This window comes from Vanessa atalanta, chromosome 30 (genome assembly GCF_905147765.1).
Source record: "Vanessa atalanta chromosome 30, ilVanAtal1.2, whole genome shotgun sequence".
Taxonomy (NCBI): domain Eukaryota; kingdom Metazoa; phylum Arthropoda; class Insecta; order Lepidoptera; family Nymphalidae; genus Vanessa; species Vanessa atalanta.
This window is the reverse complement of record NC_061900.1, coordinates 4,439,245-4,460,926: the sequence shown is the minus strand read 5'-3', so window position 1 is coordinate 4,460,926 and position 21,682 is coordinate 4,439,245. Positions and strand designations below refer to the sequence as shown.

At 35.5% G+C, this 21,682-nt stretch overlaps 1 protein-coding gene across 8 annotated transcripts in view; it reads right to left on the bottom strand.

Annotated features, from left to right (window-relative positions):
- LOC125075265 (segmentation protein cap'n'collar-like) overlaps positions 1-21,682 on the bottom strand; it is a 134,099-nt gene that overhangs the window by 74,099 nt on the left and 38,318 nt on the right. For 2 of the 8 annotated variants that reach the window (XM_047686966.1, XM_047686967.1), the window contains exons 2-5: positions 14,816-16,248; positions 4,194-4,268; positions 3,082-3,228; positions 2,361-2,406 (exon numbers count right to left, since the gene is read on the bottom strand). In XM_047686966.1, coding sequence (XP_047542922.1) covers positions 2,361-2,406; positions 3,082-3,228; positions 4,194-4,268; positions 14,816-15,910 — 1,363 coding nt within the window. In that variant the 5' untranslated portion in view covers positions 15,911-16,248. Of the gene's footprint in view, positions 1-2,360; positions 2,407-3,081; positions 3,229-4,193; positions 4,269-14,815; positions 16,478-21,682 lie in introns of those variants that run through there. The other 6 variants (XM_047686971.1, XM_047686969.1, XM_047686972.1 and 3 more) reach the window with 5 other exon arrangements.

Genomic DNA, 21,682 nt, shown 5'->3' with positions numbered 1-21,682 from the left:
AAGGGTGCAACTTAAGTAACCAATTGTATAGTAGCAAGATCCTTTTATAGTCCCACGATTGGGCTTAGAGTGAGCTCTACGTGAGAATTAATTGCGGATACGTCGGTTATATCTGTATATATATATGTGTTTTTATTTATTAATCATTATATTTAGGTAAACTATTCTAACCTATAAAAAATTTAAGACTATAAGCATTATGGTATTCATCTGTATAAGATACAGATGTTTTGATAATTATAAAAAACAATTTAAATATATACATATATGTTGGACATCACATACATTACTCTGATCCCAGTGTAAGTAGCTAAAGCACTTGTGTTATGGAAGATCAGAAGTAACGACGGTACAAACACCCAGACCCGAGACAACGTAGAAAACTAATGAACTTTTTCAACGTCGACTCGGAGTGACGTACCCATCGTCGTCAAAAATATAGATACACATAAGATACACATATATTTAATTTCAAAATTCGAACAAAGATATTGGAATATCAAAAAAAAAAAAAAACTTTTTTTTTTTCTCAAATACACCACAAGCCGTCGTGGGTCCGCCGTGACGGAAAGTCGTTTGTCATGTGATTCAGCGCTAACCGTCCGTTGTTTAGGCGAAATGTGATCTTTTGTCATATTATTCTAATCCGTACGTTTAAAATTCAAAGATTTTTAAATTTAAAAAGTTTCAATTTTAGTACGAGACGGCTCAGCGGTTACTAAATTTGAATATTGACCAATGATTGCGGGTTCTAACTCGAGATTTGTCGGTCGGTCGTACAGAGACCGACTTATCGGGCTCAGTTATTGCGTTGTAGTGACCTGTGCGGTGTTTTTACGCACGTTACGTACCCTAAATGTCATAACCGACAGGGTGGATTTGTTTTATTGCAGTGACCGAACTCACAACAAAATCCACTTGGACTGTATCTTGTATAACGTGGAGACTTATTTTAATTTATACAGATTTGTATTATAAATTAATCAATAAATAAAAATTAAGCTAAGGGGCCATTCATTTATTACGTAAGACGATTTAGGCAGGAGGGGGTCGACCATGTCTTATGTTTTCTTACAAGGGGGTGGGAAGGAGTCTCGATAGTTCTTACGTAAGATCAAAAAAAATGCGTATAGTTAAAATTATTTGAAAAAGGTTCGCTCGGATGCGTTTACGTATATAGAAATATTACCATTTCCATTGCAACGGTTCTTGTTTAGTTTCTTCATGGCCAAACTACTGAACCGAAATTGATGAAATTCGGTATCAAGCAATCTCGAACTCCAAGGAAAGACATTGGGTAATTTTATCTACCTAACACCCAACGACCGAACACAAAAACGCAAGCGAAACCGCGGACGACAGCTACTTAAACATAACTATTTTGAAATTAGTTTACATACTAAAATTCGTGTATATGTTTTAATAGGTATATTTTTTAAGTCACAAAAGAGAACGATAAATATTTACGACAATATTACATCGAATTGGCTATATAAAAAACCGGATCGCATACCGCTACAAATTCACCCCCGAATTGAATGTATCATACCCACCCCTCTATATAAGGGTTGCGCCCTTATTTACTCGCCCTAAACGCCCCTACATCGCTGTTATTGATATTTCGTTACGATTCGTAGTTTCGTAGCTCTGAGTAAGTATTCAAAAAATATAAAATAATCTATGTGGGTTTTAGTCAAGTGGCTGGCTTAAGGGGCTTTAGATCACGAGGTTGTGTGTTCGAATCTTGAGTCAGGACATTGTAAAGTTACTGAAGATTTTCTGTACCGATATCCTCAGTTGCAGACCGGTGTCTGAAAGCATCTACGGGCAAGCCTCGTCCTCCGCATAACCTTCAAACCGTCCCAACGGATTGCTGGAGGACATTGAGATCTTTAACCAGGGCCGTACCGTAAGTTTAGAGGGCCCTGCGCTAACAATACTTAGGCGCCCAACTAAGACATATCTGAACGTAGACTTGAATTAAATTAATTGAATGGGTTTGGTTAATTGCAGGACTCGGAGCGCTGCAAACCTTACGATCTGTTTAATTTAATTAAGTTATGGATTCTTTCACATTGTCGTCTATTATTGACTTTAACTTGACTTAGCTGGGGCCCCCTTGAACTCACGGGGCCCTGGACTGAAGCCCAAAAAATCTTATACTTTCACACTGGCTCACTCACCCTTCAAACCAGACACATACTATTACAGTTTGGTGGTGGAATACGTAATGAGTACCTAACCAGACAACCTTACAGAACTAACCATCAAAGAACCACAACACTACCTGCACACACGAAACGAAATCTCTCGAACCTGTGGAACCTTATCAAAACGGATACAGCAAATAGTTCACTCACCGGTCTCTGTATCGACGGTGTACGACAAGCCGGCCCACGGATCCTCCTGTCGACAACGAATCCTTTTAACATTACAAATATCGAATAAAATCAATTTAATTCGAGTAAACTTCACAAATCGTTTTTGAATCGTCGATATTTAAACACTACCACCGTTCCGGATACAGCCTCCAGCGAGAAGAAACGGCAAGAAACTAGTTGCTCTTTTCAATTAAACAGATTTACAATGCTGTTTTTTACAATAAATATGTTTGTTTGTGTGTTACGAAATTACTTTCAAACCGTTACAAAGTGTTGTTCGAACTATATCAAAGAATACTACACTAGGCTTATTAAAAATTAATTAATTAATTTATAATTACGTTTGATATATTAGCATTGAGGTGACTTTATATATGAGTTGATTTTATATATATCGGAACGGCTTGACCGATTTTGACGCGACTTTCACTGGCAGATAGCTGAAGTAATAAGGAGTAACTTTTATTTTAGAATCATATATAAAATAAATAATAATAATCACAAAAGTTGCCTAATACTGAATTAATATGTTGCAGTAAAATCAGCGAACTTAACAATAGATATGAAGTTCAAACGCGCACGGAGTTGCGTGAACAGCTAGTTAGAAAAATGAGTCTAGAACATTCAGAGCGAAATTTATTAGTGACAGTAAAACTATATGATTCAAACAGTTGAATAACTCAGCTACAAATGCCCTCACCTCCTTATCCGGTTCCAGAAGAGACGCCTTCACCTTCTCGATCTTCTCGCACTCCTCCTTCTTCTTCTTCTGTATCTTCTCCTCGGCCAGCTTCAGTTCCTTATCGATCTGGTCGTTCAAGTTCACCTTCTTGGCTTGAGGGCCCTCCTGTTTAGAACGAGAGATTTAATTAATACCTTAAACCTACCCAATCAATCTATCCCTTTGTATTTTATATATTGACGAGCATTGGTGTTATTAATAAATGCTACTTTAAAAAAAACTGGTACTTGGAGTTCAAAAAAAGACTTCCAAACACTAAACCTTTTTTTATTGGACGTATGTCTTTGTGCAATGTGTGGGTAGTAATACTTGATATTATTTGATAGTCTGAAGAGTTGGTGAGCCAGTGTAACTACAGGCACAAGGTAAATAACATCTTAGCTCCAAATGCGGTGGCGTATGGGCCGTGGACCTCGAGCCGGTCCGTCTAACTGCGCCATATAAGAAAAATATTGTGACCATTTGTTTCAGCAAAGACAAGCTCGTGGTCTATTGGCTAAATCTCTTAATCCGATAGAAGAGCTCATGACTGGAGAGGATTTAGCCGCAGAACCAACTGGTTCACGTACCTTCAGAGGCAGAGAATCCTAAACTCCAGACGTAACTGAGAATTTCCGACAAGAAAAAACCGATAACATTGCATCGGTTCGACTTCGAGTCCGAAACCAGAACCAGAACCCTGGACTCTACCAGTGCAACGAGACAATCGAAAATTTACATAAAATTATAAACACTATCAGTTACGAAACGACTTACGTGCACGTAATATTCACCAAATATAAACTTTGAAACTTTTGAGTTTAAAGTTTAAAATTGTCCGCGGAAACTTTTTAGATGGAGTCATTTCCATTAGTCAAGTTTTATGACACAATCAAAAATTTTATAACGCAACTCATCGGCTCCATCGATGCATCTTAAACGATGGTTGCGGGTTCGAATCCAGACAAGCTCCACTGAATTTCGGGGGTGACAAAAATCTTGCGAAAATTTTCAGTATCTAATTTGTTTGGAACAGCATTTTGGAATTAGCTCCAAGCCCAACAATTGATTTATCGGTTATTTTTACTCACCGGCTGAACAGGGTCCTCCATGGTGAAACCCATGTCCACATCTTGCTTCCACAGCACCTCGATAAGGTCCATGTCCTGAAAACAAAATAAAAATGTTAAAAAAAATGTATCATTAAAAAATATATCACTATAGACCTGTAACTATCCGTTATATACATTTATGGACCACCTTATGGTAAGTGGTCACCATCGTCCATGGACAATGGCGCTGTAACAAATATTAACCATTTCTTACATCACCAATGCACCACTAACCTTCGCGTGGACCTATAATCATGATTTGGCAAGAAATTTAAAAATAAAATTAGTCTAGCTGTCTGGTGCTACGGAACCATAAATGCAAGAGTCCGAATCGCACTTGCCGGTTTTTTTTTAAAAAGGTCTTAAATATTAATAGATATAAATAAAAAGTTTAATATAATTTATAGATACGTAAACAATTTCGACCTTGAATTGACAGAGCAATATTGGTCGAGATCTGTTTAATCTTTGATTCGTAACAAAATGGCGTTTTGGATGTCGACGAAGTTGTCATCGGAACTTTGGAAGTAAAATTATTATTAAAATAAGTATAAGTCTTTAGTTGTAATAGTGTTGTGTTATAAACAAAGACAGCAGTGCCGATAGCAGAGTTATTAGCATATCCCACGAAATTCTTCCTGTTAATGAAATGGATCAATGGACTGTAAGTTAAAATAGTTTAAAAAAATATATCAATGTCTAAGAAAACTAAATGGCATTTAAAATGTGAATTACTAAAAACTAGACTGTATAATGCAATACCCTTAAATCTAATTTTGTTTATATTAAAAAAAAAAAAACAACTATAAAATAAATTAAATACTTTCTACAAAAAACTAAATTCCATAAATTCAAATAATAACCCAACAAAAGCATAAAATAAGACAGTTCTTTAAGACATTTTTACAAATTGAACTCTATTCACATAAACATAAAGCTGAGAATAATATATTTGACTTTGATAAAATTAATATTAATACAAATATTGAATTGTTATTGAAAATTGAACTTTATGTCAAATTCATAAGGTTTAATTTCATTTGATGCAACTTTACCGCCTTTTTTAATCTGTCGGGTTCTCTGCATGACGAATTTTTAATTACGATTAACTTGTTTTTCGTTTTCTATGTAATTGTTATTCACATACTTTATATCATGTACAATAAAATGTGTGTTATATATTTTGTAAACATTACATAAATCACAACTTTAACATTGTATAGAATTATTAATAAAATTAACGTATAATCAATTACAATGAGTTTTCGGTTATGTTCAGTATATCGTAAATAATATTTAAATTAGTTGATATTATTTACGAAAATGTAAATTTTAAAATTTTATTTTACATTTGAAATTATAATAATTCTATTTATGTTTTTGACTTAAATCACGTAATATATGTACATATGTATTCGATCAACTTAGACTAAGTATAAATTTATTTAAATAAACAAACAAATACTAAATAAGGAACACGAACGAATCTATTGAAACAATAAATATTTAAAACGTATATACCTTTTTCACAATGTCTATAGTAAAATAATATTTACATAATTTATGATATCAGTACTTAAATGTATTTGTTCTGTGTTATTTAGTAAAAAAATATTAATAAAATACAACTTTTCAAGCATGAGACGCCATCTATATCAAATTGCAAGCAAAGTTCTAAGCGATAGATGGCGCTATCCTTTAAGAGCGCCATCTATAATCAGAATATGATAACAATGAGATATTATGATAACGCTATTCGTCAGCAGATGGCGTTATGAAATAATATTTCTTTCAATAAGTACCAGATGCTTATATTTAACACATTAAAAAGAAGCGTATTATTTAAAATTCAAGTTTAAAGGTAGTCTAAAATCTTATAACAGTTAAAATTTAAAATTAAATATTCGGTTTTCAACAAAACTATCTTAAAGTAAATGAATATAAAATATATTTTGAGGATGTCGAGAACAATATTATCAATGAGTAAGAGTACTATATTGTCCGCTATACTCAAGAGATGGCGCTGCGCGATATTTATAAATAACATTCTAGAAATTTAGAACATATGATTGCTGGAGGTAAATACAAGGTCGATGGCGGTCAAGGCAAACCAAGGTTGAAAATTTACGTTTTTAACGCTAAATGTTCTATAAAAAACTAAAAATAAAACATCTCACACGTTTTCACCTTTATTTAAATCGCTATAGAGTCGAAATTTCATTGTATATTTGTTAATTATTGTTACGTTCAATATTCGGACATATTTTCTGTATGATTAGGTTTTGAATCGGTTTCTTTTAACGAATACGTCGTTGAATTCAATGACCGATAAGTAAGTATGAGTATTACAAGGTGGGAATGAGTTACTATGAATCGAATTAATCTCAAATTTACCATATAATTAAAATCGATTTTAAATTAAAATTAAAGCGTAAATGCAAATGGCCGCCTCCTGTCAAATCTAATAAATCAATATGGCGGTAGTTTCATTGTAAATAAACTTTCACGATTATGTTTTGTAGGTCCGTATTTAACCCTTGCTTAACTGTTATTTTTTTTATGTTTGTGTAGGTACGGTTTAGATTGAACTCGCTAGGTGGCGCTGCGAGTTGCTTCTCATATTTCTTTGCACAACAAACAAATAAAAACTTATTTCTCCGTACGAAGTCGGTTATATATTATTAATTAGTAGGAAAAAGTAAACAGTATATAAAAAAATGGCGGCTATCAATCACATTCTAGAAATTCATGACGTTTATATCAATTGAATGTTTATAAACGTAAAAAAAACATTGTAATAAATTATTATGTTGGTACAAAATACAAATATTTAAAGTGCTGAATGCACTTGAGCAATGAAGCGAAACGAAAGCGATTAGGTCACGAAATTATTTATCATACTTACATATATATATAGATATGTAGGGTGACTAACAAATTAGGCGACGTAGTTTTCTTTGTAATGACTCACTCATAAAACTTATACCAGTAGTTTCTAATAAATAATATTGTTATATAAGAATCGAGATGGCCTAGTGGTTCGAACGCGTACATTTGAACCGATGATTGTGGGTTCAAATATCGGCAAGCGGCACTGAATTTTCACGTGCTTAATCTGTGTTTATAATCCATCTCGTGGTCGGTGAATTAAAACACCTGCATATGTCTAATTTCAACGAAATTCCACCAACCCGCATTGGAGCAGCGTAGTGGAATAAGCTTCTCGTCGAAAGAGAGAGGAGGACTTAGCCCAGCAGTGGGAAATTTACACTATAATGGCACGTATCTTATTTCAATGAAATTCTGCCGCATCTGGACTGTACAATGTAGGTTACATTGATTATATTCGCTGAAAATCTCCTCAATAGAAGAGGCGTCCTTAGCCCAGCAGAAGGTAATTTAAGTAAGACGCTTCAAATTTTAATTATTAACGTGAAAAGCGTCTATTTAATCTTATTTAATTTCAGTGAAATTAGTTCCGTAGATTAAAGCTTATTCCAATGGAAGAAGGAAAAAAATAAACAACCTTAGATTTACGTATCCAATACAATTCACTAATAACTCAGCTATATTGTGCATTACTGAGAGTTTACGATTAATATATCTTTATTTATAATACAACACTGTTACACTTAACTACTTATATCCACTTAAAGTTTACTTCCAAAGTTCCGACAACAGTTTCGTCGACGTTCAAACGCCAATCGCAAATCCACAGTGAATATCACAGATTAATCGAGCTCGCGACCAATGACGTCGCGTCAATTTGCTGTCAAATGTTGTTTATTTGGCTTTTCTCCTCTTATGGTTGAAACAGAGTATACAAACAAATTGTTCTCCACATTATTAGTATATAACAAACTTACTTTGTATGAGATTATATTTATATATTATATTGAAAGCGCCACGTGTTTTCGATCTGCGATTATATGATTATCATTTCCCAACAGATTTTTATCAAGGCAACCGCGCTCAAGAAAGTCTAGCCAAATGTCTGCACTCACATACTATTAGAAATCATTATCGACGGAAATCCGTAGGGCTATTCTGTAACAAGAAACTCGAATCTCACCGCAGAACACGATCGTTAATTACTACTAAATATACTACAGAATGTCTTTATATACAACGTTCACAGATTTGTCATTAGACGATACAAACCGCTACGTCCCTGCGTTTTAAATCTGTGATATCTTCGTAAATATTCGTTTAAATTACACGCTTTAAAGGGCCATATTGATCTATATTAAATGCACAATGTATTTAAGGTACTTAATTGGATAAGGATTAATGCTGTATTGCTTAAAATCGCTTCGTAAACAAGCCATTATTTCTCGTAAAAAGTAAAAGATAAAAAATGGTTACTGTGGGCTATCCCTAAGAGATAGACATATACCAGCGCGGACATTTCTGTTGACCTTTTTAACGTCTACAATATTAGTAAATGTTTTTAAACCATTGCCTTTTCAGTTAGGCATAAAAAATAATTGATCGCCCCATAGTTTAGTAGCTAGATAAAAGGCTACAGATCCCGAGGTTCTCGGTTCAAGCTCCAAGTCGAGCCAATAAAGTGTTGGGTTTTTCCATTGTAAAATTCTCATTAGCCAGGAGTCTGGAAATTGGAATTCAGTACACTTATATGCTTTACAGCACTTTAAGCCGTTGGTCCTGCACCTGAACTGTTTGGTTGTATTTGCCGTCCCATCAAATTACGAGAGTGAAGATATAAAGAGTGTCATCATCCTCCTGCCCTTATCCCAATTTTATTTGGGGTTGGCGCAGCATGTCTTCTTCTTCCATACTTCTCTGTCAGACGTCATCTCGCAAGTAACATTCTTTCTAACCATATCGTCTTTCACACAATCCATCCACCGTTTCTTTGTTCGTCCTCTACCTCTATATCCATCTACGTCCATGCTCAAGACCTTCTTCACAACATGGTACTCATTCCTCCGCATGGCAATGCCTCCAACATGCCCTTACAAACTTCCTCTTATGTACTCAAGAAGTGGAAAAGAGTTCACCGAGCACGAGATGAATTATAAACACGAATTGAGCACATTTCAAAATGTCGGCATTCAGTGCTGCTTGCCGACATTTGAAACCGCAATCATCGGTTAAGATGTACGCGTTCTAACCACTAGGCCATATCGGTTCTTGAGATAGTTCACCGTAACCGAAATCGGTCAGGACGAACACATCGTCACAGATAAAAGGTCTTCCTCTAGAAATCCGGTTACTTTAAGACGTTGGTAAATATAGGTATTAAAACTATATTTAATAAATACTTGTTCTTATCAAAGTTCGTTGACCTTTCAAATTTTATTATCAACTGCGACGTTAAGATATAAATAATCACATTTGATACTAAGCGCACGTTCACCCACGCGTGGGACATCAAAATCGAATCGTCATTTAACAAAGTATATTAAGTGAATCAAACACCGTGCATTGATTCGGAATGTAGATTCTACTGAGAAGATCCGGCAAGGAACTCAGTAGTTACTCTTTTTCAACATCTAAAAATACAGTAATGTAAGTTAAATACAATGATATATGTAGGTTATATCTCCTGCCTGGAAGTCAACGAGCATTAACTCCACGCTTTTTTATCATCTGGCTGTTTATATTTTTGATTAAACAATTTTATTGTTAAATTAACTTTCGGTAGGCAGACTAGCAAATGGTCCACCCCATAGTAAAACGTCATAACATCCATAGACTACACTGTAAAATGCACTGACTTTTGGAACAAGATATTATATCTCTTGGGCATAAAGCGAGTTTTATTATTCGGCGGTAGATTATCAGGTGGTATAACCTGACGTACCTGCCACCAATATTATTTACTTCCCGATTGCCACGCCGCCTACCGGATCCAAGCTAAACCATCCAGATTCAAAAACACGCGGGAAAATCACAGTCCAATCAGCTGTCAAGCGATGTCAAATGTTTTTGTACTTGGCTTTTGTTCTCTTGTGGAAGGAACTATAGAGATTACTATAATATAAATATAAATATTAAAGGTAAACTTTAATTAATAATTATAATTATAAATATTAAAGGTAAACTTTAATATACAAGAAATAATAATGAACTTGTAACCCCTACTTTCCGTTTGCATACGGTACAGAGAACGTTTTTGGGCAATGGTATTAGCATTAGCAGCCTGTAAATTTTCCCACTGCTGGGCTAAAGGCCTCCTCTCCCTTTGAGGAGAAGGTTTGGAGCATATTCCACCACGCTACTCCAATGCGGGTTGGCGGAAAACACATGTGGCAGAATTTCGTTGAAATTAGACACATGCAGGTTTCCTCACGATGTTTTCCTTCACCGCCGAGCACGAGATGAATTATAAACACAAATTAAGCACATGAAAATTCAGTGGTGCCTGCCTGGGTTTGAACCCGAAATCATCGGTTAAGATGCACGCGTTCTAACCACTGGGCCATCTCGGCAATGGTATACGCATATATAATAAGATATCGGGAAATGTAACCAAAATACCATTTAACAAATTAAAAAAAAAATATTTAGACTAATTAATCAAACTATCTTCGCAACGAACGCCTGGATTTAGGCTCGGTTTCCATAACAGCATTGTAGATCTGTTTATTTGAAAAGACCAACTATGCGAATTTCTTGCCGTTTCTTCTCGCTGGAGGCTGCATCCGAAACGGTGGTAGTGTTTTAATATCGACGATCCAAAACCGCTTCATTGTGAAGTTTACTTGAACAAATTACATCTGATTTGAATTTTAATACATTTGTTTATAAGTGGCAACACTTTTTTTATAAATATACATCTATATAATAAAATTGGAGTGTCTGTTTGTAATATTAAAATAACCCATTACTACTAAATGCATATGTATGTATACACGATACATATACCAAAATAACATTTTTTATAATTTTTGTCTGTCCATCTGTTTGGTCGGGCTAATCTCTGGAACGGCTGAACCGATTTCGACGGGACTTCACTGGCAGATAGCGGACGTAATAAGGAGTAACTTAGGCTACTCTATTTTAGAATCATATATCGAATAAAAATAAAATCACGCTACAATATCCAAATAGCTTAAATCCAAACAACGCGCACGAAGTCGCGGGCTGTTTGGTAGCTAGTATTAACTATAGTTCCTGCTTAACCGACTCGTGTTTTTTTAATAGTCCTAAAATCCTAAAGTTTTGATATCTCACGATCGTATCTTAGAGTGAATTTTGGAGTTAATTCTTGCAGACAGCAAAATCAAAGGTCCTATTAATATCGATCCGGAGTGCGTTGCCCGCTTGGGTGAGAGACGTTCAAATTCTTGAGGTCCCAGACAAGGTCATTAATACGCATATACCGGCGAGTTGTAGATTTTTTTAATTAATAACGTTACATCAAAGAGGTGTGAATTATTTTTTTATTTCAAATGGACCGCCTGATGGTAAGTGGTCAGCACTGCCCATAAAGATTAACGTATGAAATTTTAACCATTTCTCACATAAGCAATGCATCACCAAACTTGGCAACTGTTATGTCCCTATTGTAATTAAACTGGCTCACTCACCATACAAACCCGAACACAAAACTTCCAAGTATTTCCTTATATATGTTGAGTGGGTGGTACCAACACCGACAGAACAAAGCCCTACCACCGGTATGATACTTCGTTTTTAATTTTTAGCAAAAAAACCTGAGATCCTATTACAAAACCGTATATATTATAAATGCGAAAATTACTCTGTCTGTCTGTTGCTCCTTAGCGACCAACCCACTGAACCTAAAGAGTTTGACGAAATTCGATATAAAGCAAGCTTGAACTCCAAGGAAGGACTCCAAGGACAAGCTACTTTATGCCTTACAGACGACCAACCCCTAAAACGCGAGCAAAGACGCGAAATATGGTTATTGTGGATTATCCCTAAGAGATAGACGTATACCATCAGGGACTTTTTTGAAGATCTTTTTAAGGTGTACAATACTGTAGTACATTATTTTGATCTATCTCGTAGGGTTCAACCAGCGTTTGCAATGTAAGCGCAAAAAATGTGTTTATTTACGACATCACTTTAGAAACCTCTAAAATTATCAGTGTTTCTCTACTATATTGTGCATGTATTATACATATAAACCTTCCTCATGATTCAATCTATCTATTAAGAAGAACCGCATCAAAATCCGTTGTGTAATTTTAAAGATCTAAGCATGCATACGGACAGACAGCGGAATCAATTTAGTTTAACCATATAGATCATCCAAAATTTACCCAACTATCGAACTCGGTACCGTATGAAACAAAACCGTACCTAATAACTACTAAGCCGTTAGAGTTTAACTGTCAATCTAGTATATCCATATATTATGACGTCACAACATACGTCACAACCCGTCTGACCTGATTTAGTCTGCGAGTTTGAAATGTACTTTGAACGTTTGACGAATCGTAAAACTGTGCCGCTGTGGCGCAGTGGACGGTACGTGTTCTTGAACGTCAGGTCGTTGGTTCAAATCGAATTCCAGAATTTTCTTTTAAATTAATTTCTATATTTGGAAGCGGCTCGACCGTTTTCCCTCCGACTACGACGTATTAAACTATATATCAAAAACTATACAACATACAAACATACTAGATCGACATGTCCGACATGAAACTATGAACTATAACAATACGAAAGTTACCTATCAATCGGTATAGTAGTTATTGCGCGGAAACGGAATAAACAAATTAACATAACTCGTCTTGTAATTTTTGCGCGCGTGTGTGTGACCGAGATATTCCGACGACAACACAAACACCACATTATTTTTTTATGGTTTTTGTTGGCGGAGGAGTATATGGGCCACCTGATAGTAAGTGGTCACCACCAACGACAAAGGCGCTGTAAGAAATATTAACCATTCCTTACAACCTTAGGAACTAAGATGTTATGTCCCTTGTGATTACACTAGCTCACTCATTCTTCAATTTAATATTAAATATATTCCATATGGAATTTGTAGGTATCTGATAACAATGACGCTGATGCAAATATTAATAATTCCTAACATCGCCAATTCACCACCAACGTTGGCAACTAAGGTGTTACGTAAGTTTAGTAGTTTCGACGTGAGCGTCTAACAGACCACACAATAAACAAACTCAGTCTCGCATTTCGCAAAAAAAACCAATCCTATAACAGCGCCATCTATCGGATCCGAATGTAAACCATCCTCATCCTCTCAATCACAAAATGATGACATCCGTGGTCGAGTAGTGTACACCGGTTTTCATGCGTAGGGTTCGCTTCCCAGCCGAATCGATGTAGAAAAAGTTCATTAGTTTTCAATGTTATCTTGTTTGTACCGTCGTTACTTCTGATATTCCATAACACAAGTGCTTTAGTTACTTACGTTGGGATCAGAGTAATGTATGTGATGTTTTCCAATATTTATTTATTTAAAATATCATCGAAATCGGTCCAATTTTACGACTTCAGTGACACGTGACAGAAGACGAATTATTTTGAAAGTCAGTAAAAACTGCCTTTTATGTGAAAAAAAAATATCTATTGTACATAAACAGTCACCCCCAATATGTATATTGTAAGTTATAAAAATTTGCTTATATCCTACGCAGGACCCGAACTATCTCTAATATCCTGCCTGGAACTGAACAGATACTAAATCCAAGCTTTTTTATCATAAATATAATCTTGGGCCGAGATGGCCCAGTGGCCAGCGTGCATCTTAACCGATGATTGCGGGTTCAGCACCACGGAATTTCCATGTGCTTAATTTGTGTTTATAATCTATTTCGTGCTCAGCGGTGAAGGAAAACATCGTGAGTAAACCTGCATGTGTCTAATTTCAACGAAATTCTGTCACATGTTTGTCCAACGATCCGCATTGGAGCAACGTGGTGGAATGAACTCCAAGCCTTGTCCTCAAAGGGATTGGAGACCTTAGCCCAGAAAAGGGAAATTTAGAGGCTGTTACTATAATCTTGTATTGAGTAACACCCCTTATTTGTCAATGTTTTCTTTGACACAGCTTTAAAAATTTTAAAATAGGCAAAGTTAAAAATAACTGTAATTCCAAAGTTTCAGACATTCAAAACGTCATTTATTCGCAAATCCATTATGAATATAACAGATTATATAAAATCTCGACCAATGGTATCGCGTCTATTCAAGGTCAAAATTGTTTAATTGTCTTTGGTACTCTTGTCATTGGAATAGACTTTAGTTATATCATAATTTATTATGCTGACTGTACTGTACAGGAAGAAATAACTCAAGAGATAAATATTTCTGAGAATTATTATTAAACAATAATAATTTATTAAGATAATTCGTTTGAGACAGCTACAAAATCTCCGAATTAATAACCCTTCGCGTCGGGGGTTAACGACATAGCTTCCACGAGATGGAAAATTTCGCCCAAAATACGAATACATTGTCGTCAGAAAGAGATACATATATATTTCTAAACGCCTTCTTCAAAATGAGCAAAAAATTTGGCAAATCCTGTTGTTTACAATACAATAAAAAACATAAACACGAATATACATACAGTTCAAAACTGTGACCCACTAAATACAATATGGATGTTTATAATTTAAAAGACTCACCTCCTGAGTAAGCTCATCCCCACTGTGATGACCTTCATCCGGCTCCAATTTAATATCGGGCATATCGGAAACAGAAGACGTGTCCATCTCGCTCACACCACTCGAACTAGCTGACGTAAAACTCGTACTAGCTCTTTCTCTCTTCACGTCCAACACCAATTCCTCTTCAAACATTGGCGCCAATTCGTAGGCCTCTGTATCCAACGGCGTATTCTCCAAAAGGTACTGTTCCAAATTCTCTTGTTGCTGCTTAACGTCCAAACATTCCAGGTCGTTCTTGAGTTCTTTGACATCGTCGAAGAGTTCCTCATAGTCTTGGAGATCTGCGAGGTTCTGATGGAAGACCGAATTCGGTTCACCAACTTCCAACTTACCAGCTTTCGCCGAGAAATACGGAACATAATCGTCGATGGCGTTGTCGCTGTATAGGTCGTCATCATCATCGTCTCTCTCTTTCTTGACCCTAACGACGAGATCTTCGTCAGATTCCTGTTCCTTCTTAATCTGCATCTCATTGGGTATCAGAAACTCATTGACATCGAACGATCGACTCGAAATCTCCGCAAATATGTCCGACTCCGTGTGATTTTGGAGGAAGTCCGCTGATAAGGTCACGACAGCGTCGGGCTGGTCCGCTTGGGTTTCCTCCTCGACTTTCACTTCCTGTGCGACGTTATCATCAGACGAGACATTGTCCTGGGCGTTCTCATCGTGGACCGCCTCCTGGGACAGTCCCGGCACAACTGTATCGGTCGCAACATTATTAACTAAATATGTATGAATCGAACCCTGATTATACCACATCCGGTCATTGTTTTCAAAGTTATTGTAGCGACCTAGAGAATTTAACTCCTCGAATAATTGTCTTTCGTAGTTAACCAGTATGTGGTCGAGGGATTTCGGGTGGACGAACCTCGGTCTGATCAGCGTCCTCGCTTCCTGCTCGAGGGACCAATCAGATCCGTTTGATATGTGGAGACCAGCGAGCTGCTGGGTCTCCAGCTCGAAGTAGTCATCGGGGTTCGCTTTCAGGAGGCTTAGAACTAACGCCAACCGAAGCAGTTCGTCGCCGTAGAGTTTTTTCAACGCTATCATTTTTAAGGTTTGTTGAACTTATTTTTATTCAGTCTTTATATATGGTTAAGCACTAAATTAATGAGATCATTATCAAAAGTGTATATATTATTATTATTATTATTATATCACTGAGCTAGAATCAAGTCCGGGTGTTGTGTGTGTTTTGTTTTTTATTTTCGTTGATTTTCCTTTTACGTTTGTCCGGTGACATTTTGTCGCACCGTCACGAACACCTGAGCACGTTTTTAACAGTTTCCGCGCACATTTTCCACGGGAACATTGTCACTGAATCACTAGGATAAATTTTTAGTTCTCACTGGCTTCGAGCCAAATAGTTCTCTAGTCCTCGTGTAAACCTAAGTAGGCAACATCGTAACCTTGAATACGGGCAGTCTTTAACAAAGGATGTTATATTATACGATACCAGGGATAAACTTTTTTTTTTTAATTACAAAATGGTCCAACAAGTTATTGAATTACGCACAACTTATATATGCACATGTTTAAATAAAACTTTCCTCAATACTGAATTAATTACGAGAATTCATTAACATTTGACATCAATTGATAATAACACTAATTTAAAATCCTAATTGAAAGGGAGTTTTATTTTAAAAAAAATTAAATAAACACCCTATTTAAAAAGACGACCCTATAAAACACCCTATTTAAAAAGACGACCCTATAAAACACCCAATTCCACTTTTGAAATGAAATAAATCCAGAGTTTATTTAAGATTCGCGCGTTACAACACGAAACAATGTCTTTGTTAGTAAACTGACGCGACACGCGCGCGCGCGCCGTGACGCTCGACGAGCTACTGCGACGAAATGAAGAACAACACACGTTACATACGGGCGTTCAATGACCAGACTGCCTGGCCTTTAATCCAGCCGTCCACAGACAACGAAACGTTGATATTATTACAATTTCAAAAGAATATGAACTTTAAACTTACAAAAAAAAAAAAACTTAACTACATACGTTCGAATTTTAAATAAATTAATTTGCTTACGACGTTGTAAAATGAATTAATTCAAAACAAAATTATCAAAACTTTACACTATATATTTTTAAGTCGCTTTTATTAAATTCACTTTGTAAGGTTAATTAGCCAAGATATAATATTATGATGTATTTATTTAATACTATGTAATGTGTACACTAATAAGTTTCAAATGTATAAGTTATAACTGGCCATAGTCACATAATTACTTTAATTATGTAACTATGGCAACGGGGGAATAAACGAGAAGGCACTTGACATTATTGTTGAATATAATTGTTAACAATAAAATATTTAAATAAGAAAATAATCGACTTCAATTGGAGAAATAAACTCAGATCCTCATATACTATATATATATACTATAAATCAAAATTTGACCCACTTCTCGGGATAAAATTTTGCACACGCTCTGACTTCTGATGACAATACATGACCAGCTAAGAAACTTCGTTACAAATCCAATGGATATCAAATGAAAGGGTTTGCTGTCAGGAATACGAGAAAAAAATAGTCACGTGACTCAATTCCAACATGGCGGACATCCAAGATGGCGGATTGGCTATTTGAAATGCACCCCCATTACATGGGTATTAAATGAAAGGGTTTCTATTTGTGATTTTTAGTGCTAAACTATTTATAATTATTTTTTTTAGTCTGACAAGAGATAGACGCTAATCAGTCAGATGCTTAGAACAACGGCAATAAAACGATGGCCCATGTGATGGTAGGTGGCCATACGTATCATCGTTACGGACGCACAAAAATGAGTACTGTTTGACGGTATATCACAGGAGAGGGTGATATCCAAGTAAATTTCAAACATTTCCGTTGCGTACAAAACGTAGCGTAGATAGTCACGAATGGATGCGCTGATTCAGCTTTCACTTGTTCTTTTTGTGTGTACGAATAAACATATAACGCGTGTTACGAGACTAGCCCTAGCCTCCAATACGGTGCTACGTCATAGGACATCATAATTAATAATATCATTAATAATGTCACATTATTATTATTACATATTATTACTATTATTATTGTAATTAATTGATCAATAATTTGTACAACTTTAGTTGATATTATTTTATAACATTTAAAACTGGCATGTAACACTATTTCTTATTTTAAAAGTGATTGAGCTGTCATAAGGAAAACAATTTGATTATTGGGGGATTGTAAAAATATAGAGAGAGATTGAAACATCATGGTACGACATAATTTTATTTAGCCATCCCGAACTACTGAAATTAACACGCGATTACAATTACGTAAACAGTGGGCGATCGTACTGTTTTCGACGTACAAACGTCCCGAGAGAACTTCAGAGCGGTCAATTTAGATCGCGCGTATTGTACGCGAGATGCCAATGTCAAATTATAATTTTGAAAATGTACTGGGAGCACATCTTTGTACAAATAGAGTCAGAGATCATAGACGGAGGTTCCTTATCCCATATACTGTTTTCTTGTACTCCGCCTCCATCCCGTACACGACGTTCTCCCTCCAAAAGTCCCTCGCCCTGTTAATGTCGAATGTTTGTAAACGTTTGTGTTCAGTCCACTTTGTAAATTTTCATGTAAATATATTGAGCGTAATAAAATTAAGTTTTAATTAATGTCTTAATAATAATTAATGTTTATCTAATTATTTATTGTTGTGTTGTTTTAGGTTATGGGTTAACAGAGAGTCTAGTACTCTTATGCCTTCAAAATTGAATTAAGCCTGTAATCTCGACCGTACCGTTCAATCTCCATCGTGTTTCCTCCGACGCACGTGACATTGGCGAAATAATCTGTGCCCTCTTGACACAAACAAAGCACAGAATAAAAAAAATACTTCTTTATTCATCAAACAAGGCAGAACAATTGAGAATATTCTAGAACATTCTAGACATTTTTAACTCTGTTGGTTGGCGTAGATCGATCGAAATGTTTTCTGTTTTTGGTTATTACAATGATTTTAAAAACGGCTGAACCGATTTTGGTGAAATTTCGTATGGAGATAGTTTGAGTTCTGGGGGAGGACATAGGTTTATACTTTACTTTACTCCACCTCTCGGGGATGTAAAATGGGGATGAAGATTTGTAAGTTAAAAAAATTAGTAAGATATAACTTTTTATCTTGTAATGCCTAAAACGCGTAATTTATCTTGTAATGCCTAAAACTTATGCCGGCCATTTAGAACAAATAAATTCATTTTTTTAGATAGCTAGGCAAAGGGGCAATCTTGTGGTAAGTGGCCACCCAAATACATAGGCGCTGTAAAAATATTAAACATTCCTTACATCGCCAACGCCACCAACCTCGTACACTGGCTCACTCGCCTTAAAAACCAGAAAAATACAATGTATTACTGCTCAGTGACTTTTTATTTCAAACGTTTAGAATACAATTTACATTTTACTCAAAAATACACTCATGACATTTTTACACCAAGCAACTGAGTCGATCGAGAAGCCAGCGAGAACCGATGGTTGCAACTTTGCAATCCTTGGCGCTAAAGTCAGCTGCATCACGGTACACACGTGTATCAGTAATCACGCTTATTGATATATCGTAATTACGTCATGTAACTTTGTATAGTTATGTATAAGGATACATGATGAAGTAACGCGATACGTGTATCACAATATTTTGGCAATTAATCCTTCAAAAATTTCAAAATTAATGAACCTCATTGATAAATGGTCGTAAACACCCATAGACATTGCCATTTAATATATATTCGTTTGGTAACGAAGTGCGGATAATCGAGATGGTTATTTAAGATCAAAAAAGCCAGATTATATTTTTAAATATATACTTTATTAAATCGTAAATTTTTAATTGACGCGTGACGTTAAACACCAACGTTCGAATACTTAAACGTACGGTTAAAATAAGTCGGCGTTCGGATAATCGAGGTTCCACTGTAACATGACCTAATCCTTACATCCCTTGTGATCACAGTGGAACTCTTTTCAAACCGAAACACAATAATAATATGTTTAGTACAAATTTGCTTACAACATCAAATGTGTTCGGAAGACATGTTATATTTAATCTGTGGTATAAATTACTTAACGCCCAGAAAAAAAAGTCCAGTCTTTTCCTGGGTTACTTCCTTCAAAACGAATTTGATTGACCGCCTCAGGCTTATGGAAGATAGCTCTGTACTCTTTATGCCGAATCAATTGACTAATACCTCTGTTATAAATACTTTTTGTACTAGAAAATGTAAAAAATATCACCTAAATAACCTTATTATTGTCATAAAAAATAACTACTATATACTTAAGTATACATACGCATTAACGAAACGTAAAATGAAAATAACCTACCGACGAAAAAAGATAAAATATTACCGATGCGCGCCAAATCTTAAAAAAAAAAAACATTGTACTTTCAGACAAAGACTTAAAGATGACGGATCTGTCATTAAAACAAATACGTACACAGATGATTTTATATAACTATGTTTGGGTTGAGTGTGATTTCAAGAGAATTAGCACAGAGTATTAAAAAAAAAACAATTTAAGAGTTTACTTTTTTTTTAATAGCTGACGCAATAATATCGTAAAATTTATAATATATTAGAAAAATCCCATAAATTTAAATAAAGAGTTTTTTTTTCGATACGTTGATTTACCGTATAATTTAATAAAATTGACTTTCATTGAAATCGAGATCAACTTAAGTTTAAACAAGATGTCTATTGATCGTTTTTTTTTTTTAATTACAAGCAAAGATAACAAACTTACAGACCACCGGACTGACAAAAATTACGCATGTATAAAACTCACTGTTTAATCACGAAATCTCTGAAACTATAACACCTACAAACTTGAAATTTGGCAGGTAGGTTCCTTATAGGGTGTAGACGTCTGCTAAGAACGGATTTTACAAAAAAAACACCCCTAAGGGGGTAAAACAGGGGTCGGAAGTTTGTATTTTATAAATTTCGCGCGGGTAAAGCCGCAGGTTCAGCTACTTATTCCAATATCACAAACAGACATTACAATTTAATTTATATATATATATACAAGCATAAATTCGCATATTCCGTTGAAACAGATTATAAATGCAATCGAAGTTTTACTGCGTTCTCTTTTTGAATTCGTCTTTCGAATGACTTAGAGGCCGTTTCCCCGTCATGGCGCTCGTCCAAGATGGACGAAGTTTTTAAATAATTTTACACTCATGATAACAATGTTTGTGCCATTTTTAACATCGATAAATAATATTGCACATGGCCGATCTGATAATGCACAGCAAGACGATCGCGAGTACAAAACTAAAGTATCAGTAAAGTACAATCATTAAACACTAAGGTCCAGTCGGAGCTTGTTTATCTTAAACACAATCTTGTATCGAATGCGTTATTTGTCAGTTTTTTTGACATGACCTTTAAATTTTTTAAGTTAATTCTTCCAATGATGTTCACCAGTCTAATTTCTTGATGGTGATTTCCACTTGACCTCTTTTAGCTACGGTAGTCGTCCTTACGAAGACCGATTGCAATTAGATGTATATAACATACGCAGACATACATACATACATTAGAAGCCTGTAAATTTCCCACTGCTGGGCTAAAGGCCTCCTCTCCCTTCGAGGAGAAGGTTTGGAGCATATTGGAGTGTTGGTGGAATTCACATTCAATGTGAAATTAGACACATGCAGGTTTCCTCGCGATGTTTTCCTTCACCGCCGAGCACGAGAGGAATTATAAACACAAATTAAGCACATGAAAATTCACCGGTGCCTGCCTGGGTTTGAACCCGAGATCATCGGTTAAGATGCACGC